Here is a 24,604-nt window from a genome sequence, read left to right as displayed (position 1 = left end):
TGAGGTGTTAGAAGGTTTTGATGGAGTTTACATGGCTGGTCCCGTAGTAAGAGGACCTACTGTCAGACTGATGGAGCTTCCATGGCTGGTCCTGTAGTAAGAGGACCTACTGTCAGACTGATGGAGCTTCCATGGCTGGTCCTGTAGTAAGAGGACCTACTGTCAGACTGATGGAGCTTCCATGGCTGGTCCCGTAGTAAGAGGACCTACTGTCAGACTGATGGAGCTTCCATGGCTGGTCCCGTAGTAAGAGGACCTACTGTCAGACTGATGGAGCTTCCATGGCTGGTCCTGTAGTAAGAGGACCTACTGTCAGACTGATGGAGCTTCCATGGCTGGTCCCGTAGTAAGAGGACCTACTGTCAGACTGATGGAGCTTCCATGACTGGTCCCGTAGTAAGAGGACCTACTGTCAGACTGATGGAGCTTCCATGGCTGGTCCCGTAGTAAGAGGACCTACTGTCAGACTGATGGAGCTTCCATGGCTGGTCCCGTAGTAAGAGGACCTACTGTCAGAACTGGTCTTTCTACTAGTCCTGACATGGTTTCGAGGCCTGTTCAGAAATCTTGCGTCCATAAATGCACTGTGACAAAGGATACTTTAATAGTGAATTAAATGTACTTCATAGCTTTCATTAGTAAGCTTATCAACAACTTGGATTGTGTAAAGTAGAAATACCAGGTTTAAAGTTATCTCGTAAACTGCAGCAGAGTTGTATATTTATCTATAATTCAGGGTTTTCACACAGGGCTTAAAGTAAATAAATATTAGTGCCTGAAAAAGTCCTTGAATTAGACTTGCCACTGTACGACCCCTGTGAGGATTTCTGTCTATGCTCTATAACCCACTACTATATCACGCAAGATTTAATTGTTTGAACAGCAGTTGTGTGTGTGTGTGTGTGTGTGTGTGTGTGTGTGTGTGTGTGTGTGTGTGTGTGTGTGTGTGTGTGTGTGTGTGTGTGTGTGTGTGTGTGTGTGTGTGTGTGTGTGTGTGTGTGTGTGTGTGTGTGTGTGTGTGTCAAGGACCGAGCAACATGCTGAGACTGCTGCATGTTGCAAAACTGTAGATAACAGCCCGGCAGATGCTTTGTCCTTGTGTTTTGTATGTGACAATATTGAGCACATGGTGTGACTTGCTGTATCTTACAAAGTTGTGGTTAATCAGGTATAGGGAGGGTTGGTCATCACGAGGAGGTTTAACTGAGATGGAAAAATACTGAACAACACAATAGCAGGAACTGAGCAACTGTTATAACTAGGGTGTGATACCTGAACAGTAAGAATCTATACATCGGAGGTTGGACTCCAAGAAACGCCAAGAGATTAGGACTAGTCTGAGCGCCTGCGATAGGCTGAGCAAGTCTAAAACCACGCTCAGCCTCTACTGTGATAGGCCAACAGACGGGTTGGAACTATGTCTATCACAGTATAAGAACAACTGTTTACGTACATCCTGCCAGTTCTCTGTTTGCCCTGCGAGGTGGGACAAAGAGCCCGTATATACGAAAATTCAATTTAGCATGTATTGCTTGAATTTAATGAAAGATAATTAACGACAGATTCTGACTTTTATTCTCTCTGATACCGGATTCGAAAAACGCAACTCTAACATGGTGACCCCGACGTGATCCGGTTAAAGGACCCCGCTGGACATTGGTGTGCCAGCCGATTGGCCAATACTGTCGTCGGACGGTGTTTCTCACAAAAAGACCGGTCTACTAAAAAGGTAAGCAGATACCTATTGTAATAACTGAAATTCTGCATATTGGCATTATCCAATTTTATTTTGTGAGAATACCTGTCTGACGTAAGTAACCAAATTATAACACATTTACATTGATAAAAACAAGTCACTGGCGATACGCAGTGGTAAATGCAATGTTGACTGGCCAGATATTCTATGATATAACGAACGAATGTAATGTACTGGGTGAGATGCCAAGTGTGAATGTGTAAAGGGCGAGATGCCCTATTGTTTTTTAAATGACTGAGGGTGGGAATTGATATAACAGTGAATGAAGTGTATTAAGTTTATATGGTGTAAATTGAAGCTTACTGGCGTGAATGAAGATTTGTGAGACTCAAATCGTGTGCATGAAATACGCTTGATATTCAGTCGGGGACTCATATCGGTATGAATGAGGTCGGGGACCTTCAGATGAGACGTCTGAGTTGTATTAATTTGAGCCTGCCAAGCTGAGTGTGGTACATTAGGTATTTCAGTTGGAACTGGTACCGGGGAGAATGTTTAGAATGTCACGGACTTGCAGATGAGATATTTGCACAGAGTTATATCATAGAATATTGAGGGGGTGTGCATGACTATTGGAAAAAGTGTTAAACTCTATTAACGTAAAATTCTGTGTGTATATTTATATTATGAGGTTTCAACTATACTAATATTGTAGAATTACAAAATCAACATCTGAACATACGTTAAACATGAATTGAGCCACTGAGTAATAGATAAGATATACACTAGGTACGGAGACTAGGTACGGAAAATGTGCAGCGAGTCTACACCATCCACACCCAAGCCCAGCTCCACGGGGAGATTATATCCCCAACTACCCACAGCCCCTGAGCCCCCATCCTATGAAGGGTCGGAGTTGATGGCCCCAGTACTAGATGTAACCGCAACTGTCAACTATAACAGGAGACCAGAAGGGCATCACGACCAAGCTTGGGTCCCTTTGGCTCAAGACCGAGGGCCGGAAATTGATGCGCTACTAACAGCATCCCGCTCCCTGAGAGATGGGATAAGGGAGCTGAGCAGAATACAGAGAGAGGAAAAAGGGAGGGAGTGCACAAGCGAACAACACAGTATGGAGGGCAGCTATGGGAATGGATGCTCGGGAAGCGCAGAGATGGACAGAGAAAGTGTAAACGACAGGGGTCAGGTATGGACAGAAGACAGCCTGACCCAGAGAAAGAGAGAGAACGAAGGAGAGTATGGGAGGAGCTACAGCTGAGGCGCATGAAGCAAACTCTAGATAGAATGGAAGAGGAACATAGACTGAATGAGGAAGTGAGAAATCAGCAAGGAGGAACAGGTGACAATGGGGGACACTTCATACAACATTATATAACTATTATGATGTGTTACAGAGGTGGAGGAAAGGGCCACTATGCCAGGAACTGTGGACGACCCCGCGCATATCAACAAGGCCTAACAATGGGCAGGGGATATTCTGGGCCCCCACGGGGACGCAGTAACTGGGCACCACGTGGGCGAGGAAATTGGGGTGGATATGGAGGTGGTCACCAGGCCCAGCCTCAACAGCCATACTACCAGCAGCAGCCATCTGGTCCCGGTATTCCTGCTGGGGCAACAACTTCCGAATCCAAGCTTGATCCCAAGTATGGCCTGGCTAGGCCAAGAAACCGGACCTCATCAATGAAGCTGCCCAGAGACCCCAGTTAACGTAAATAAAACCACCAATTACACATTTCTGCCTAGTGAGGAACCAGTAGTTAATTGCATGATTGTGGGTAAATAGCAGAGTATGTTGATTGACACAGGATGCTATTTTGGTATTTATTAGGATCCCCATTAGCCGCTGCAAATGTATCAGAATTGTTCACTTCTCTCATTGACTTGTCAAACCCAGGCTTGGTCCGCTTCACATGCGTTCTCTGAAGTCTCGCGTTGTTACGTCTCTGGGTTTAGAAACTGGTGGTGGGGGAACAGGATGTTCCACGCAGGCGCACATCATTCTTCAGAATAGAGGATACGTCAGAATTGTGCAGTCGAGACGACAACTTCTGTGTCGCTTTCAAATGTATTACTACTGGTATGTAATAGCACGTTATAATATCGAAAGAACATGTAATAACATGCTAGGTAACAAATACGTCAAGGTATTATCACGTTTGATAAAGGTTTTATGTGCTATTTTTATGTCAAAACGCGTGAGTGAACGTGATCACTTTTTTTTACAAATCACATAGTGACTGGGTTAGTCTGAGTGGATGTATATACTTTTGTCAAGGTCATTTAATTAAGGATCAATTTATTTTAGATTTCTGGGTTCGTTTTACATGTCGTTTTTGGTTTTGTGTAAAATTCACGAAATGGTAAAATGGCGGTTCCCCCTCGGTCTGCATCAACGCACTTCAGTGCAGCAGAGAGACCATTTTACGGTTGCACTACTGTTTTGGAGCTGAATGTAGTGATTATCAGTTTTCTACATGTGTACTAATATTCAGACATATTCAGTTGTATCTGTCTATCTATAAATGTTACTAAAATACTATTGGTTTTTGATATGAATAATACAGTGAAGACATGGTTATTCAGGAAAATAGTACATAGTGCTGCCTTCAACATACTGCAACCTTGTACTAAATGGTTTTTGAGGCATTTATGTGAATTCAGGAAATCTACTATAGATTAAGTTAATTTAAGTTGTGTAGCCTAATTTCAAGTGTATACATTGTCTAATGTGAATTAATGAATGTTTTGTCAATGCTTAGCTTCCAGATCTATTGAAATGAGATCAGTGCTAGACTTGGACCGGAGCTGAGTACCAGCACCTCAAATTTCTACTGTTTGAGCTCATGTTCCTCTTATAGAATATTAGCTCAACAGTATTGTGTAGCTCCTGCACCTAAAATAAACCATATTTTTAGAGAATAAAGTAAGTCTTGACAGTTCTGGCACTAACTTTTGTGTCCGTTTCTCTTTATTACTACTGGCCGACTCAGATTAAGTCTGAGGACAAACCCAGCCTGCCTCTCTCCTTCCACACTGAGTCCAAACCTACAGTTACTGGGTCCTGATTGTGACAGTGGAGCCCAGTTTGCACTGCAGGATCCAGAGATGGCATCAGTGAAGCTGGAAGACTGCAGTCAAACACTGGAGCTGAATGTCAACATTAAAGATGAAGAAGAGGAGGAGGAGATTGGAATATCTGTTTCTCATGGTAAGAGCAGGTTCTGTCTAACTAAGTTGGTGTTTTTCATTCCAACTTCCCACTGTGTATGAAAAGTTGCTGTAGAACTGTTTTATTTTATTTCACCTTTATTTAACCAGGTAGTCCAGGTGAGAACAATTTCTCATTTACAACTGCGACCTGGCCAAGATAAAGCAAAGCAGTGTGACAAAAACACAGAGTTACACATGGGATAAACAAACGTACAGTCAATAACACAATAGAAACATATATATGCAGTGTGTGAAAATGTAGTAAGATTAGGGAGGTAAGGAAATAAATAGGCCGCAGTGGTGAAATATTTACAATTTAGTATTAACACTAGAGGGATGGATGTGCAAGTAGAGATACTGGGGTGCAAAAGAGCAAAAATAAATAACAATATGGGGATGAGGTAGTTGGGTGGGCTATTTACAGATGGGCTGTGTACAGGTGCAGTGATCGGTAAGCTGCTCTGACAGCTGATGCTTAAAGTTAGTGAGGGAGATATGTCTCCAGCTTCAGTGATTTTTGCAATTTGTTCCAGTCATTGGCAGCAGAGAACTGGAAGAACATGTGGCCAAATGAGGACTTGGCTTTGGGGATGACCAGTGAAATATACCTGCTGGATCGCTTGCTACGGGTGGGTGTTGCTATGGTGACCAGTGAGCTGAGATAAGGCGGGGCTTTACCTAGCAAAGATGTATTGATGACCTGGAGCCAGTGGGTTTTGTGACCAATATGAAGCAAGGGCCCAGCCAACAAACAGGCCACAGTGGTGGGTAGTATATGCGGCTTTGGTGACAAAACAGACGAGACTGTGATAGACGACATCCAATTTGCTGAGTAGAGTGTTGGAGGCTATTTTGTAAATGACATCGCCAAAGTCAAGGATCGGTAGGATAAATCAAATCAAATTTTATTTGTCACATACACATGGTTAGCAGATGTTAATGCGAGTGTAGCGAAATGCTTGTGCTTCTAGTTCCGACAATGCAGTGATAACCAACAAGTAATCTAACTAACAATTCCAAAACTACTGTCTTATACACAGTGTAAGGGGATAAAGAATATGTACATAAGGATATATGAATGAGTGATGGTACAGAGCAGCATACAGTAGATGGTATCGAGTACAGTATATACATATGAGATGAGTATGTAGACAAAGTAAACAAAGTGGCATAGTTAAAGTGGCTAGTGATACATGTATTACATAAGGATGCAGTCGATGATGTAGAGTACAGTATATACGTATGCATATGAGATGAATAATGTAGGGTAAGTAACATTATATAAGGTAGCATTGTTTAAAGTGGCTAGTGATATATTTACATCGTTTCCCATCATAGTCCGTTTTACGAGGGTATGTTCGGCAGCACGAGTGAAGGAGGCTTTGTTGCGAAACAGGAAGCCGATTCTAAATTTAATTTTGGTTTGGAGATGCTTAATGTGAGTCTGGAAGGAGAGTTTACAGTCTAACCAGACGTGCTTCTACACCTGCATTGCTTGCTGTTTGGGGTTTTAGGCTGGGTTTCTGTACAGCACTTTGAGATATAAGCTGATGTACGAAGGGCTATATAAATACATTTGATTTGATTTGACCTAGGTATTTGTAGGTATAGAGTGGTGATTCTAGTCGGGCGGGCGGGTTCGGTCAGCGATCGGTTGAAGAGCATGCATTTAGTTTTACTAGCATTTAAGAGCAGTTGGAGGCCTTGGAAGGAGTGTTGTATGGCATTGAAGCTTGTCTGGAGGTTTGTTAACACAGTGTCCAAAGTATACAGAATGGTGTTGTCTGCGTAGAGGTGGATTAGAGAATCACCAGCAGCAAGAGCTACATCATTGATATATACAGAGAAAAGAGTCGGCCTGAGAATTGAACCCTGTGGCACCCCCATAGAGACTGCCAGAGGTCCAGACAACAGGCCCTCCAATTTGACATTGAAAGCCTTGGCCAGATCGATGAAGATGGCTGCACAGTACTGTCTGTTATCGATGGTGGTTATGATATCGTTCAGGACTTTGAGCGTGGCTGAGGTGCACCCATGACCAACTCGGAAACCAGATTGCATAGCAGAGAAGGTAACTTGGCTTTCAAAGACTTTAGAAAGGCAGGGCAGGATTTCATGATGAACTGTTTCAATGAGAAGGTAGATGTTATTTCATGCTACTGAGACTTGCATGGTTTGACACCAGTATTGTCAGCATTTGTTTTATTCACTGGGCTATCTGGAGTGATCAGAGAGGAGACTAAAGAAGTGAAGTAGACAAACTGCCAGTGTTTTAAAGTTCTATGAAGTGAGTCTGTGTAGTTTCTAACCCTTGTGATAGTGAGTGGAGGATGATATAGCTCATCATTTTCATGACTTATGAGATAGTTTTAGAATAGTTTTATTCCCCTTTTGTATTGCACAGCCAACTGATATGAATACATACAGTACCAGCCTACTGATATGAATACATACAGTACCAGCCTACTGATATGAATATATACAGTACCAGCCTACTGATATGAATACATACAGTACCAGCCTACTGATATGAATAGATACAGTACCAGCCTACTGATATGAATAGATACAGTACCAGCCTACTGATATGAATAGATACAGTACCAGCCTACTGATATGAATAGATACAGTACCAGCCTACTGATATGAATAGATACAGTACCAGCCTACTGATATGAATACATACAGTACCAGCCTACTGATATGAATAGATACAGTACCAGCCTACTGATATGAATAGATACAGTACCAGCCTACTGATATGAATAGATACAGTACCAGCCTACTGATATGAATAGATACAGTACCAGCCTACTGATATGAATAGATACAGTACCAGCCTACTGATATGAATACATACAGTACCAGCCTACTGATATGAATACATACAGTACCAGCCTACTGATATGAATACATACAGTACCAGCCTACTGATATGAATAGATACAGTACCAGCCTACTGATATGAATACATACAGTACCAGCCTACTGATATGAATACATACAGTACCAGCCTACTCATATGTATGCATACAGTGCATTCGGAAAGTATTCAGACCCCTTGACTTTTTCCACATTTTGTTACGTTACAGCCTTATTCTAAAATGGATTAAATGAAAAACGTTCCTCCTCAATCTACCCACAATACCCCATAATGACAAAGCAAATGCATGGTTTTAGAAATGTTTAAACATTTATGAAAAAACGTAAAACAAATGCCTTATTTACATAAGTATTCAGACCCTTTGCTATGAGACTCGACATTGAGCATCTTGTTTCCATTGATCATCCTTGAGATATTTCTTCAACTTGATTGTTGTCAACCTGTGGTAAATTCAATTGATTGGACATGATTTGGAAATGCACACACCTGTCTATATAAGGTTCCACATTTGACAGTGCGTTTCAGAGCAAAAACCAAGTCATGAGGTCGAAGGAATTGTCCGTAGAACTCCACGAAAGGAAAAATTCACAAGCTGGTAAAATGGCGGCTCCCACTCGGTCTGCGTCAACGGACTTCAGTGCAGACAGTGTGGATGCAGCAGAGAGTCAATTTTACGGTTGCACTACTGCTTTGAAACCAAATGTAATGATTGTGTTTACTACATGTGAAATAATATTGACACATTCAGTTTGTGTTCATCTGTAAACGTTACTATGGTGTGAACAGCAAATATAATTGTTTTTTTAAGTAAAACAGTGAATACAAGGTTATTAACGAAAATATCACAGTGTTGCCTAAAACAAACCGTAACCTTGTACTAAATGGTTTTTGAGGCATTTATGCATTTATCTACTACAGGTTAAGTTTTAGCCCAAAAGTATTGTGGAGCTCCTGCACCTACAGTGGGGAGAACAAGTATTTGATACACTGCCGATTTGCAGGTTTTCCTACTTGCAAAGCATGTATAGGTCTGTACTTTTTACCATAGGTACACTTCAACTGTGAGAGACGGAATCTAAAACAAAAATCCAGAAAATCACATTGTATGATTTTTAAGTCATAATTTGCATTTTATTGCATGACATAAGTATTTGATCACCTACCAACCAGTAAGAATTCCGGCTCTCACAAGAGACCTGTTAGTTTTTCTTTAAGAAGCCCTCCTGTTCTCCACTCATTACCTGTATTAACTGCACCTGTTTGAACTCGTTACCTGTATAAGACACCTGTCCACATACTCAAATCAAACAGACTCCAACCTCTCCACAATGGCCAAGACCAGAGAGCTGTGTAAGGACATCAGGGATCAAATTGTAGACCTGCACAGGGCTGGGATGGGCTACAGGACAATAGGCAAGCAAGGCAACAACTGTTGGCGCAATTATTCGAAAATGGAAGAAGTTCAAGATGACGGTCAATCACCCAAAATGGGCCAAAATCCCTGCTGCAGTGTGTGCAAACCTGGTCAAGAACTACAGGAAACGAATGATCTCTCTAATTGCAAACAAATGTTTCTGTACCAAATATTACGTTCTGCTTTTCTGATGTATCAAATACTTATGTCATGCAATAAAATGCAAATTAATTACTTAAAAATCATACAATGTGATTTTCTGGATTTTTGTTTTAGATTCCGTCTCTCACAGTTGAAGTGTACCTATGATAAAACAATTACAGACCTCTACATGCTTTGTAAGTAGGAAAACCTGCATAATCGGCAGTGGATCAAATACTTGTTCTCCCCACTGTAAATATAAACAGTACCGGCACCCAAAATGAGTATCGGCAACTATTTCAGTCCAAGTGAATTGAATTAGATAATTGAACAAGAAAAAATATAATATATTTAATAGAGAATAAAGAAAGTGTCAGTTCTGTCAAAATAATAACTTTTTTGTCTGCTTCTCTTAAACTACTTGCTGACTCAGGTATGAGGCCGGCAACATCAACACTGAGGACAAACCCAGCCTGCCTCTCTCCTTCCAAACTGAGTCCAAACCTACAGTCACTGGGTCCTGATTGTGACAGTGGAGCCCAGTTTGCTCTGCAGGATCCAGAGATGGCATCAGTGAAGCTGGAAGACTGCAGTCAAACACTGGAGCTGAATGTCAACATTAAAGATGAAGAAGAGGAGGAGAAGATTGGGACATCTGTTAATCATGGTAAAAGCATGTTCTATCTAATGTTTTTGTTTGTTACAACTTCCCACTGTGTATGAAAAGTTGCTGTAGACCTGTTTCATGATGAACTGTTTCAATGAGAAGGTAGATGTTATTTCATGCTACTGAGACTTGCATGGTTTGACACCAGTATTGTCAGCATTTGTTTTATTCACTGGTCTGTCTGGAGTGATCAGAGAGGAGACTAAAGAAGTGAAGTAAAACTGCCAGTGTTTTTAAAGTTCTATGAAATGAGTCTGTGATAGTGAGTGGAGGATTATATGGCTCATCTTTTTGATTTATGAGATTTTAGATTAGTTTTATTCCCCTTTTGTATTGCGCAGCCTACTGATATGAATTACGTACAGGTAGCCTAGTGGTTGGAGAGATGGGCCAGTAATCGAAAGGTTGCTGGATCGAATCCCTGAGCTGACAAGGTAAAAATAAACTTGGCAAAAAAAGAAACGTCCTCTTACTGTCAACTGCGTTTATTTTCAGCAAACTTCATGTGTAAATATTTGTATGAACATAAGATTCAACAACTGAGACAAAAACTTAAGTTCCACAGACATGTGACAAACAGAAATGGAATAATGTGTCTCTGAACAAAGGGGGGGTCAAAATCAAAAGTAACAGTCAGTATCTGGTGTGGCCACCAGCTGCATTAGGTACTACAGTGCATCTCCTCCTCGTGGACTGTATCAGATTTGCCAGTTCTTGCTGTGAGATGTTACCCCACTCTTCCACCAAGGCACCTGCAAGATCCCGGACATTTCCTGGGGGAATGGCCCTAGCCCTCACCCTCCGATCCAACAGGTCCCAGATGTGCTCAATGGGATTGAGATCCGGGCTCTTCGCTGGCCATGGCAAAACACTGACATTCCTGTCTAGCAGGTGTGATGTTCAGATGTATCGATCCTGTTCAGGTGTTGTGGTCTATTCTACAGGCCAAAATCAACATCCTCACGAATTCTATGTAAAGGAGATGTGTGCCGGAGGAGGCAGCGGCAGCTACCAATTTCTCCAGTGCTTAATGTGTAAATTAGGAGGTGCTGGAACCAAAAGTGAGCCCGAGAGGGTGACCTGCGGGTCTCTGAGGTACCAGAACACATGAAATAAAATACATTTGAAACTAAAGCATTGCATGCATTATCATGGCTTTAGCATACTGGCATATTATAAATGTTTTATTTTATTTAACTAGGCAAGTCAGTTAAGAACAAATTCTTATTTACAGTGATGGCTTACCCGTACCAAACCCAGACGATGCTGGGCCAATTGTGCCCCGCCCTATGGGACTGCCAATCACGGGCAGATGTGATACAGACTGGATTCGAACCAGAGACTGTTGTGATGCCTCTTGCACTGAGATGCGGTGCCTTAGACCGCTGTGCCACTAGGGAGCAGTGGTGTTGGGCCGCTTACAGAAGTTACACACATGAAGTACATTTATTGTAGCCTGGAGTCCAGGAAAAATGTGGCCTTTTATAAACAGATTTCATGCAGTTCTACATCATTTTAGATGACTGGGGACGTTCGCAGAATCATTTTTAATAACTCACAAATGACCAAAATGACAGACTACTTTGACACTGACAAACTGAGAATCTGAGATCAATAGAAACAACCTTGTCTCTAATCCATCAATTTGTTTAATTTTTATTTCAACTTTATTTAACCAGGCAGGCTAGTTGAGAACAAGTTCTCGTTTACAACTGCGACCTGGCCAAGATAAAGCAAAGCATTGTGACAGAAGCAACACAGTCAATAACACAATAGAAAACAAAGTCTATATACAGTGTGTGCAAATGGCATGAGGAGGTATGGCAATAAATAGGTCATAGTAGCAAAGTGATTACAATTTAGCAGATTAACACTGGAGTGATAGATGAGTAGATGATGATGAGCAGATGAGGACAAACCCAGCCTGCTTCTTTCCTTCCACAGTGAGTCCAAACCTACAGTCACTGGGTCCTGATTGTGACAGTGGAGCCCAGTTTGCACTGCAGGATCCAGAGATGACATCAGTGAAGCTGGAAGACTGCAGTCAAACACTGGAGCTGAATGTCAACATTAAAGATGAAGAAGAGGAGGAGAAGATTGGGAAATCTGTTTCTCATGGTAAGATCAGGTTCTATCTACATTTGTTATTCATTCCAACTTCCCACTGTGCATGAAAAGTTGTAGTAGAACTGTTTCATGATGAACTGTTTCAATGAGAATGTAGATGTTATTTCATGCTACTCAGACTTGCATACCAGTATTGCCAGCATGTGTTTAATTCACTGGGCTGTCCTGAGTGATCAGAGAGTAGAATAAAGAAGTGAAGTAGACAAACTGCCAGTATTTTAAAGTTCTACAAAATTAGTATTTAAAAAACAAAATAAAAATATTTGACCTTTTATCTAGGCAAGTCAGTTAAGAACAAATTATTATTTACATTGACGGCCTACCTCCCGGGCCAAACCCGGACGATGCTGGTCCAATTGATCGCCACCCTATGGGACTCCTAATCACGGTCGGATGTGATACAGCCTGGTTACTAACCCTTGTGAGATGAGGGGAGGAGAATTTTCACGACTTTTACCCACTTTTAGAATAGTTTTATTCCCCTTTTGTATTGTACAGCCTACTGATATGAATACATATGTTACCAGCCTACTGATATGAATACATATGTTACCAGCCTACTGATATGAATACATATGTTACCAGCCTACTGATATGAATACATATGTCACCCGGTATGGCCAGAAGAGGACTGGCCACCTGTTTGAGCCTGGTTCCTCTCTGTTTCCTCCTTGGTTCCTTCTTGCTGTGGAGTTTTTTGTGGCCACTTTGCTGCTACATTTGCATTGCTTGCTCTTTGTGCTTTTAGGCTGGGTTTCTGTAGAACACTTTGTGACAACTGCTGATGTAAAAAGGGCTTCATAAAATACATTTGATTGACATGTATATCACACCAACTGACTGGTTGTTCTGATGTTGTTCACACAGGAGACCATGTTGAGACATTCTCTACATCCAGAGAGCAACAGCAGGAAGATCACAGAGCTAAGAGGTCTCACCACTGCCCACATTGTGAGGAAATATTCCCATTTCTATCAAAGCTAAAAATACACCTAAAAATACACAGAGGAGAGAAGCTGTTCTCCTGCTCTGACTGTGGAAAATGCTTCACAACATCAGCTAGACTAAAAGTTCATCAGAGAACACACACAGGAGAAAAGCCTTACTTCTGCTCTGACTGTGCGGCGAGTTTCTCTCTACTGTGCAACTTAAAACGTCATGAACGTATACACACAGGAGAGAAGCTTTACTCCTGCTCTGACTGTAAGGCGAGTTTCTCTCTACTGTGCAACTTAAAACGACATGAACGTATACACACAGGAGAGAAGCCTTATTCCTGCTCTGATTGTGGAAACAGTTATTCTCTACTGGGCCACTTAAAAAGACACCAACATATACATACAGGAGAGAAGCCTTACTCCTGCTCTGACTGTGGAAAGAGTTTCTCTCGACTGGGCCACTTAAAAACACATAAACATATACATACAGGAGAGAAGCCTTACTCCTGCTCTGACTGTGTAAAATGCTTCATAACATCAACTGAGCTAAAAGTTCATAAGAGAACACACACAGGAGAGAAGCCTTACTCCTGCTCTTATTGTGTAAAATGCTTCACAACATCAACTAGGCTAAAAGTTCATAAGAGAACACACACAGGAGAGAAGCCTTACATCTGCTCTAACTGTGCGGCAAGTTTCTCTCTACTGTGCCACTTAAAACGACATGAAAGTATACACACAGGGGTGAAGCCTTACTCCTGCTCTGACTGTGCGGCGAGTTTCTCTCTACTGTGCAACTTAAAACGACATGAACGAATACACACAGGAGAAAAGCCTCATCACTGCACTGACTGTGAGAAGAGATTCTACAGATTGGGCCATTTAAAAAGACACCAATGTGTACATAAAGGAGAGAAGTTTTCTCAGACCAGCTAAGATTAGACACTCCACTTAATTCTCATCTCATAAAATAATTGGCAACGTTGAATTGGATCAAATGAAGAAAGTGTAGAACACTATTGTAATCCTATTGTTTCTCACTGTGAGAGAACAATGCAGAGGGAATGGAGCATTATAGAATGTTAGCCTCTCTTTACTGATCAGTGTGCACCTTGTCAGTTTTGGTGAGTTTTGTTAGCTTCTACTGTAAAGATATTGAGATTACCTTGAATTTGCTTTTAGGGTTGAATATCCTCTGTGAGGCGTCTCACAGTGGAGTCTGATGGGTGACTGGGTGGTACTGCTTCCCTCTGCAGGTTTCTGTGGGAAAGAGCTAGTAGACACAACCTAGTGTACAAAACATTAAGGACACCTGTTCTTACCATGACCAGCTGAACCCAGGTGAAGGTTATGATCCTTAATTATTTAGTTGTTGTGTATTTGTTATGGATCTCCATTAGCTTTCAACAAACAAACAAAACTGCAGTTGCAGTGGGCCAAGGAATGAAAACACTGGAAAATTGGAAACCTACTGCCTGGTCTGATGAATCCCTGTTCCTGCTGTTTCATGCTGATGGGAGGACTGGGGGAGGAAACCACGAGGACATACATCCAGTGGTGGAAAAAGTACCTAACTGTCAGACTGAGTGAAAGTTATGAAACCTTAATAGAAAATGACTCAAGTCAAAGTGAGTCACCCAGTAAAATACTACTTGAGTAAAAGTATTTGTTTGTAAATATACTTAAGTATCAAACGTAAAAGTATTAATCATTTCAAATTCCTTACATTAAGCAAACCAGATGGAACAATTGTCTTGTTTTAAAAAAATATTACAGACAGCCAGGGGCAGACTCCAACACTCAGACATCATTTACAAACGAAGCATTTGTGTTTAGTGAGTCTTCCAGATCAGAGGTAGTGGGGAGGACCAGGGATGTTTTCTTGATAAGTGTGTGAATTGGACCAGTTTCTGTCCTGCTAATCATAAAAAATGTAACGAGTACTTTTGGGTGTCAGGGAAAATGTATGGAGTAAAAATAAAATGATTTTCTTTAGGAATATAGTGAAATAAAATAAATAAATAAATAGTAAAGTACAGATACCCCCCAAAAACTTCTAAATTAGTTGAAATAAATGTTTACTTAAGTGCTTTACACCACTGCATGCATCCATGCCGTGTGTCAGCAATGCAGGGTGGTGGTGTGATGGTTGGGGTGTGTTTTCAGGGCACACATTGGGGCCCTTGATCAAAGTTGAGCAATGTTTGAATGCCACAGGATCTCTAAGGAATCCTTACCAATCAGGTGCCTCCCTTCATGGCAGCAGTGTATCCATCTGCAAATAGATTTCTTCAGCAGGATTATGCCACAAGGCTTGTCCAGGAATGGTTCCAAGAACATGACAGTGAATTCAGTTTACTGCAGTGGCTTGACGAGTCACCAGATCTCAATCCAATTGTTCATCTGTGGGAGGAGATGGAACGAGCTATTCAGAGTAGAGATCTACTCCCAGCCAACTTGACACAATTGTGGGAAGCATTGGAGTCAACATGGGCCAGCATCCCTGTGGAACGCCTTCAACACCTTGTAGAGTCTATGCCCCGATGAATTGAGGCTGTTCTGAGGACAAGGGGGGGGACTCAATATTAGGAATGTGTTCCTAATGTTTGTGCACTCAGTGTATATCAGATAAAGATGGCGTGATCAGTTCTCAGCATTATATTCAGTGTATTATTTTATTACTAAGCTTTTGTTTAATGATCAACGGAATGAATCAACTATTTATTAAATTGTATTTTAATACTTGATTCATTCCTGTAGTCATTGATGATGAATGTATTTGAATAACTGTGTTGAAGTTGATTGATCTGGCGGCAGGTAGCCTAGCGGTTAAGAGTGTTGGGCCAGTAACTGAAAGGTCGCTGGTTTGAATCCCGAGCCGACTAGGTGAAAAATCTGTCAAGTCAATTAACCCTTATTTGTCCTGTAAGTCGCTCTGGATAAGAACATCTGCTAAATGACAAGAATGTAATGAAAAAATATGTTTGTACAAACATGTTTTCTCTCTTGTGTATAATTCAATGAAATAAACTCTTTAAAAACAGCCGGAAGAGTTTGTGCATATATTAAGACGACATTTTGTGAAGTTTTCGTTTTCGGCTTTGTGTAAGGGTTTTTTCGGCTGTTTTGTGCACACACATTTTTTCTTGGAGGCAAGTCGGTAGCCGAAGTTTAAGCCCGTTCATTTGTGATTGGTCAACAGCACTCAACATTAATGACAGATTTGAGTTATCTATTTTGAGGAAGTGGCGATAGACCCTTTTTCAGTACTCAACACGGTGACGTCACTCACAGATGTGTGCGACTCTTGGCAGCAGTCGTCTAGATGTACGTTTTTATTACTTCCAAACAAAATATCTTTGAGTTTATATACGCTTACAATGTTTTGATTCTAGCTTGAACAGTCGTTAAGATCACAGAACGCTTTCGTTCATTTATATAGGCTATAGCGAAAGCCATTTTACTGGTTAAAGTGTTGTTGTTTTTTTAAAGTATAATGCAGTTGATTTGTGATGATGACACAAACATATGAAGTAGGACATTCATACAAGCCTTAAAATACCATTTTAATATGTAAACAGAGAAAGGGTTCTATGGCGTGTCAAAATGGACAAACAGTGCTACTGACACTTTCTCGTTTTTCAAGCAAAGGTCTTTTAAGGGAGTATGAGAGCACAATCGTTAGGTTCACCTAGCCTTTTTAAGAGATGACAAAAGCAGTTTTCTTTATTAAATAAATTAATATTTATAGCACATGCTTAGAGCAAATCCATCTCTAACTAAATGTAACTCCAAAGGAACCCTAATTAAACGGATAGTTCAATCAAATTACAAATGTCCATCTTGGTTTCTTCACCCTGTATACAATCCAAATAATGTGCACTTCAGCAGTGAAGTTCTGAAGATGGAGGACTTTCAGTACAGCAGTGTTCCCCAATCCTGGTCCCAAAGGGTGTACATGTGTGTTTTTGCCCTCACACTCACATACCTTATTCAATTCAAAGGCTTGAGTTGTTTAGTTGAATCCAGTGTGTGAGTGTTAGGGGCAAAAACAAACAAGCTCATGGATCCCCAGGACCAGGATTGGGAAACAATGTAGTACATACCAAAAGGTGTGATAATGCAAATTATATGCAATTATCATTTTGCTCATTTGTTTGCATATAATTTGCATACGCATCCCACTTTTTTCTCTGTACTGAAAGTGCTTTATATTGAAAACTTGACTGCTAACATGCAACCTTTTTGGCATTGTATTAACAGTGGACTAATGAACAAAACACGACGAGGACGTTTTTTTTTGTTGTCAAAACTTCCCTTTCATAGAGCTCCATTAAAGGAGTAGTTCACTATTTTACAACTTGAAGTCCTGTATGTAAGATTACTTGGTTTGTATTCAGGGGACTAGGTGTGTACTCAGGAGATGAATCTCTGATCTTAGCAGTGCCTTTCTTACACCTTCACAGCATTGCACTGTGGTTCTTCAACCTGCTCCAGAGTGCTCAGGGCCTCACACAATGACCCTAAGCACACAGCTAAGACAATGTTTTCGAAAATTTTGTCACAAAGCTGGCCAGTACTTTAAAAATATATCCTGTTGTCCTGGTTTCCAGTAGTTTGTAGAAGAGGATGTCTTCCTTAATTCCTGCCGCTGTTCGAACGGATAAAGCATTTGTGGATCTTTACTAAATGTCTCCTGTTTCCATCACATTGCAATGTTTGTTTTGCTAAATGTTTTTGTTGTAGACTTGGCCCAATGGAGACCTGTCCAGTGATGCCATCTCTAGATCCTGCAGTGCAACAAGTCTCCACTGTCAATCAGGACCCAGTGACTGTAGGTTTAGAATCTGTTTGGAAGGCAGTGTGAAAGGAGAGAGGCAGGCTGGGTTTGTCCTCACTGTTAATCTGTCAACTCTGTCTGAGATCAACCTCCTGGTCCTCCTCTGTGCAGGCCACACCCCCTCCATTGTTAATGTGTGTATGAACAATGGCTTCCTAAAATTCTGTGGTGCTTACTAACCCAATAGGAAAGGTTCTGGTAGATGTGGGACATTACATGTGAGGTCACAGTTCTTTCACTCTGAACATTCATATCAATGACTCACCTTGAAATGGGTCATCAATACCAGAGTTCTACAATACTATTTATATAATCAACTAAGCATTTTAACAGTCTGACCCTCATTATAGTCTTGGGTATATATTGAGCTCTAACAAAGGGGCGTGTAAAAGTTCTGTTGAAATGAATACTGTAGTGATGTGAGAAAGGTAACACAAGCTTCCTCTCTGGTTCCCTTCCCCAATACTAACTGGGTCATTACATTACAATATAATGCTAACATATGGAATTGTTTTAAGATCATACCATGGATTGTTTAGATAATTGATTTAGAATTTTAGGACATTAGGTATAAAAATATATATATTGAATTTGTCCTTTACTACTATATCCCATAGAAACACACTGAATGAAACGTTCATTAAAATACTAATGGTGAAAACTGATCAACACGTCATTAATATCTGATACATTTAGTATTTTATTAGGATCCCCAGCGGCTACTCTTCCTGGGGTCAAACAGGAAACACTAAAAATACATAATATACATACAGTGGGGCAAAAAAGTATTTAGTCAGCCACCAATTGTGCAAGTTCTCCCACTTAAAAAGATGAGGCCTGTAATTTTCATCATAGGTCCACTTCAACTATGACAGACAAAATGAGAGAGAAAAAATTTCAGAAAATCACATTGTAGGATTTTTAATGAATTTATTTGCAATTTTATTTAAAATTATAGACAAGAGAAGATGTTGCCCAGAACAAATTAATGTACAAACATATCAATTAACTTCAACAGTTATTAAAATAAATTCATCAATGACTAAAACAATGAATCTCGCATTAAAAGACAATTTAATAAACACTAGTCAATTCATAGCCTGTTTATCATGAAACAAAACGTGTTTGGTAATATCAAAATAATCCACCCAAACTAATGCAGAAAACTGATCATCTTTATCTGATACAGTGCATTCATAAAGTATTCAAACTGCCTGACTTTTTCCACCTTTTGTTACATTACAGCATTATTATAAAATGCATCAATCTACACACAACACTCCAAAATTACAACAAAAATCAGGTTTATTTAAATTATTTGAAACATCTTACTAATATTGAGTTGCACCCCCCTTTGCCCTCAGAACATCCTCAAATCATTGGGGCATAGACTGTCCAAGGTGTTGTGTGCGTTTCACAGGGAAGCTGGCCCATGTTGACTCCAATGCTTCACACAATTATGTCAAGTTGGCTGGGAGTGGATCTACTCTGAATAGCTCGTTCCATCTCCTCCCACAGATGCATAATTACAGTGAATTCAGTGTAATATTCTTGGAACCATTCCTGGACAAGCCTTGTGGCATAATCCTGTTGAAGAAAACAACTTGCAGATGGATACACTGCTGCCATGAAGGGAGGCACCTGATTGTCAATGATGTTTAGATATCCTGTAGCATTCAAACATTACTCAACCCCCCCCCCCCAATGTGTGCCCTGAAAACACACCCCAACCATCACACCACCACCCTGCAATGCTGACACAAGTCATGGATGCAGGCAGTGTAAAGTATTTAAGTAAAAATGATTTAAATAACTACTTATATTTGACTACATTCCTAAAGAAAATAATGCACGTTTTACTCCCTGACACCCAAACGTACTTGTTACATTTTTTAAATGATTAGCAGGACAGAAAATGGTCCAATTCATGCACTTATCAAGAGAACATCCCTGGTCCTCCCCACTGACTCTGATCTGGAAGACTCACTAAACACAAATGCTTCATTTGTAAATGATGTCGGAGTGTTGGAGTCCGTAATATTAAAAAACAAGACAATTGTGCAGTCTGGTTTGCTTAATTTAAGGAATTTGAAATGATTCACACTTTTACTTTTGATTCTTAAGTATATTTACAACCAAATACTTTTAGACTTTTACTCAAGTAGTATTTTACTGAGTAACTCACTTTTACCTGTGTCATTTTCTATTAAGGTTTCATAACTTTCACTCAGTCTGACAGTTAGGTACTTTTTCTACCACTGGATGTATGTCCTCGTGGTTTCCTCCCCCAGTCCTCCCATCAGCATGAAACAGCAGGAACAGGGATTCATCAGACCAGGCAGTATGTTTCCAATGTTTTCATTCCTTCGCCCACCTGGTCTGCTATGGAAAAAGCAGGTGTCCCTATGTTTTTTATTTTTTTGTGTTTTTTTATTTTTACAATAGAGCGTTCTACGCTTCATTTGATCCAATTCAATGTTGCCAATTATTTAATGACATGAGAATGAAGTGGAGTGTCTAATCTTAGCTGGTCTGAGAGAACTGATGAGGCTTCTCTCCTTTATGTACACATTGGTGTCTTTTTAAATGGCCCAATCTGTAGAATCTCTTCTCACAGTCAGTGCTTTGATAAGGCTTCGGTCAACTATGTATCCGTTGGTGTGTCTTTACATTTCCCAATCGGGAGAAACTCTTGCCACATTAAGAGCAGGAGTAACGCTTCTCTCCAGTGTGTGTTCTGACAAACTTTTAGGTCAGTTGATGCTGTGAAACATTTTACACAATCAGAGCAGGAGTAAGGCTTCTCTCCTATATTTACATTACATTTACATTTAAGTCAGAGCAGGAGTATGGCTTTAGAACCTTTAGAGCAGTTGATCTTTTTGATTTGTCACAGTCAGAGCAGAGCATGTCTTTTTAAGGTGCACAGTTGAGAGAAACTCTTTCCACAGTCAGAGCAGGGGTATGACTTCTCTCCTCTGTGCACTCTCTGATGAACTGTCAGAGCCTTTGAGGCTGTGAAATTCTTCCCACAGTCAGTACAGGAAAACAATTTTTACATGTATTGGTCTGTGAGCACTCAACATGGTCTCCTGTGAGAACAACATCAGAAGAACCAGTCAGTTGTGTGATTACTCTACAGGTCAAAAGTTTCAGAACACGTACATACACCTTCCCACAGAGAGCAGGAGTCTTTTCTCCTGTGTGCATGAACCTTTAGAGGCACAGTCAGAGCAGGTATGGCTTTTCTCCTGTGTGTGTGTTCTCTGAACCTTTAGAGCAGTCGATCTTTTGAAGCATTTTTTCACAGTCAGAGACATCCAGTGGAACAGCCACTTTACAATAGTCATGTAGTAAACATCTAAATCTTAAATGGCCCTGATGACAGCATTGCACAATATTGGTTTAACTGCAGTCTTCCAGCTTCATCTCTGGATCCTGCAGTGAAAACTGGCTCCACTGTCACAATCAGGACCCAGTGACTGTAGGTTTGGAATCAGTGTGGGGAGAGAGGCAGGCTTTTGTCCTCAGATGTTACCAAACTCAGACTCAGAAACAGACAGAAAGTTGTCTTGACAGATCTGGCACTTTATTCTAAAAAATATATATATTTCTTCTTGCTATTTCAGTGCTGGACTTGGACTGAAATAGGTGCTGGATCATTTTTAGGAGCAGGAGCTCCACAATACTGTTAATATTCTGTCCAAGTCAAACACTGATCTCATTTCAATAGATCTGGTTAAGCATTTAGAACAAAACATGAATTCATTGCAATTAGACAAAGTACCTGCTTTAAATTCGTCTACACAACGTAAATGTATGACAGAATTTGCATAAATGACTAAAAACCATTTAGTACAAAGTTGCAGTATATGTTTTAGGCATCACTATGTACTATTTTCCTGAATAACCTAGTCTTTACTGTATTATTTCAATGAAAAAAACATTTTATTTCACATTCACACCATAGTAACATTTATACATTTACATTTAAGTCATTTAGCCGAAGCTCTTATCCAGAGCGACTTACAAATTGGTGCATTCACCTTATGACAATCCAGTGGAACAGTCACTTTACAATAGTGCATCTAAATCTTAAAGGGGGGGGAGAAGGATTACTTTATCCTATCCTAGGTATTCCTTGAAGAGGTGGGGTTTCAGGTGTCTCCGGAAGGTGGTGATTGACTCCGCTGTCCTGGCGTCGTGAGGGAGTTTGTTCCACCATTGGGGGGCCAGAGCAGCGAACAGTTTTGACTGGGCTGAGCGGGAACTGTACTTCCTCAGTGGTAGGGAGGCGAGCAGGCCAGAGGTGGATGAACGCAGTGCCCTTGTTTGAGTGTAGGGCCTGATCAGAGCCTGGAGGTACTGAGGTGCCGTTCCCCTCACAGCTCCATAGGCAAGCACCATGGTCTTGTAGCGGATGCGAGCTTCAACTGGAAGCCAGTGGAGAGAGCGGAGGAGTGGGGTGTTATGTTATGGTGCATTGTACTGGTGTGCCCCATCTCTTTGTAAATGCTCTATAGGTTGGTATAGAGTTGGCACATTTTTCTTGGAGTATCTCTAGTCCCTGTACTAATTCTCTCTCTTGTTTTTCATACACTATCCCTAGGTTTAGTCCTATTATTATGGCGGTGGGTACTAATATTATGGTGGAAAGGATACTTACCCACCAGAACCATCCCACCTTGCATTCCCTATGCCTGGTTCTATATTCTCCCAGCCTCATTTCCCTGTGGAAACAGAGGGAGACATTCTAGTTAGTTTTGTTTCCTTCTTTATTTTTTATTTTTTTTTTACAAATGGCGGACCTAGTATGGCCTGTGTCCCTTTGTCTAGATGTGCCCTCTCCAAGGTCTTGTGTGTCTGAGGTTAGTTTTCTTTTTATTAGGTTAATCAACCTTCTCATTTTTCCTTGTGGATCAGGTAGAGCAGCTTCTTTTCTACCTCTTCCCTCTCCAGGAGCTGCTTTCCTGTCCACCAACATGTGGCACGAGTATACACAGTCCAATTTGGTTTTGGGGTCCTGGGCAATGTATATTTGCCAGCCCAATTTCACCATGTGCCTTTCTCTTTTGTCACCCCTTACGGGTTCTGTATCCTCTATGGCCATAAGCTTGGAGACACAGCACATTGTCTTCTCTTTCCTCATTAACCTGCCCCAGTGATATTCTCTCACTGGCTTAAATGTTCCTTCCCACCAGCATCTTCTCATTACCCCATGGTGGTCGTTTCTCTCATGGTTATTGTCTAATTCATATTCATCATCTTGTTCCCAGTCATGTCTGTTTGTCAACATCTGACTTAGGTAAGTCCTAGGGTTCCATAGGGAAAAATTCCCGTCTACCCTCATCCAACATTCTGGTTCTCCTGGTTGTGTTCCATATCCTGTCACTGGGACTGGGTCACTTTTCCTTTCTTCCAGCCACTGTTCACAATTTTTGTAGGTACTTATTCCTCCAGCCAATCTGAAGGGCCCTGCTTCCACAGGCCATAGGCCTTCCTCCCTTCTCACAGGAGTGAGTAAGCTACCTCTTAACAGGTCACTCCCCCCTCTCAGTTTCTGAGGTCTGCACTCCACACAGTTCTTCTGGACCAACACACCTCTGTGTGTCCATACACACTGTGCATCCTGATGTCACTTCCTGCTCCCATCCTGATGTCACTATGTCCTGTACTCCTACCATGCAGTTTGGAAATACGTCCCTATCACATCTCTCTGATGTCACTTCCTGTATGCAGTTTGGAAATACCTACCATGCAGTTTGGAAATACGTCCCTATCACATCTCTCTGATGTCACTTCCTGTACTCCTACCATGCAGTTTGGAAATACGTCCCACATCTCTCTGATGTCACATCTCTTGCACCAGAGAACCCTTCCTACTCTTTGCCTACCACCTCTCTTACCACAGTCACTTCCTGTGGCTATCTGCCTTATGCTCATCTTGGCCGGGCCTTCATACTGCACCTCCCCTGTGGGTTCTCCGCATACCTCACATGGGGCTATGTTCATATAACCTTTCTGTCCTGAATCTGTGCACCTGTTTTCGTGCCACACAGCCCTGGTATTCCCCCGAACTACCACTCCTGCTTTTGCCAGTTGTTCGTGTCTTAGATGAGTGGTTATCCATACTGCGTCATCTGAGCGTCTCACCTGTATTCCTGGCCTGCAGGTCAACATGTGCAGCCACTCTGGATTAACTACTCTGGTGGACATACCTTTTTAAGTTGTGCAACGTCTACCGTTATATCACCGTCTACTTTGATCGTGTTTGCACTGATCACGGCAATTACCTGGTGTCTTTTTCCTTCTTTTTGTTGTTGTTTGTTTTTGTTTTGTTGGGACTCTATTCCCCGTGTCAGCTCCTGGTCTTAATCCTAATCCAGTCTCCCACCTGTAACACACAAGGTAGAGGGGGAGGCTGCGCATTAGCTATTTCCACCACTGTGCTGATGTTGGGTAGTCCCATCAATTCTCTTGGGCTAGGCCCTGTGTCTGTTGGAGTTAAGTTCATTTCCACACAGGCCTGTGCCAACTTAGGTCCCCAATCTTTCTCTGCCTTCCATAACCCCATGGTCGTCTTTAATTTCCCTATGGTCCTCTCGGCACAGCCATTGGCCTGTGGGGTGTAAGGGGGGGAGTATATGTGTGCGACCCCATGGT

The 24,604-nt window shown here is 41.3% G+C and overlaps 1 protein-coding gene across 22 annotated transcripts in view; it reads left to right on the top strand.

Annotated features, from left to right (window-relative positions):
- Positions 1-24,604, top strand: part of LOC118370533 (zinc finger protein 420-like) — a 130,465-nt gene that overhangs the window by 24,556 nt on the left and 81,305 nt on the right. For 9 of the 22 annotated variants that reach the window (XM_052502118.1, XM_052502115.1, XM_052502111.1 and 6 more), the window contains exons 1-4: positions 3,694-3,797; positions 4,711-4,928; positions 9,803-10,036; positions 11,981-12,154. The exons of 3 other annotated variants lie outside the window; for them this stretch is intronic. In XM_052502118.1, the coding sequence (XP_052358078.1) occupies positions 4,826-4,928; positions 9,803-10,036; positions 11,981-12,154 (511 nt within the window). In that variant the 5' untranslated portion in view covers positions 3,694-3,797; positions 4,711-4,825. Of the gene's footprint in view, positions 1-3,670; positions 3,798-4,710; positions 4,929-9,802; positions 10,037-11,980; positions 12,155-13,030; positions 16,145-17,847; positions 19,646-24,604 lie in introns of those variants that run through there. 10 more of the 22 variants (XM_052502123.1, XM_052502122.1, XM_052502112.1 and 7 more) reach the window with 10 other exon arrangements.

The sequence above is a fragment of the Oncorhynchus keta genome, unplaced genomic scaffold (assembly GCF_023373465.1).
Source record: "Oncorhynchus keta strain PuntledgeMale-10-30-2019 unplaced genomic scaffold, Oket_V2 Un_contig_1510_pilon_pilon, whole genome shotgun sequence".
NCBI classification, from domain to species: Eukaryota; Metazoa; Chordata; class Actinopteri; order Salmoniformes; family Salmonidae; genus Oncorhynchus; species Oncorhynchus keta.
This window is presented reverse-complemented; position numbering and strand designations above follow the sequence as displayed.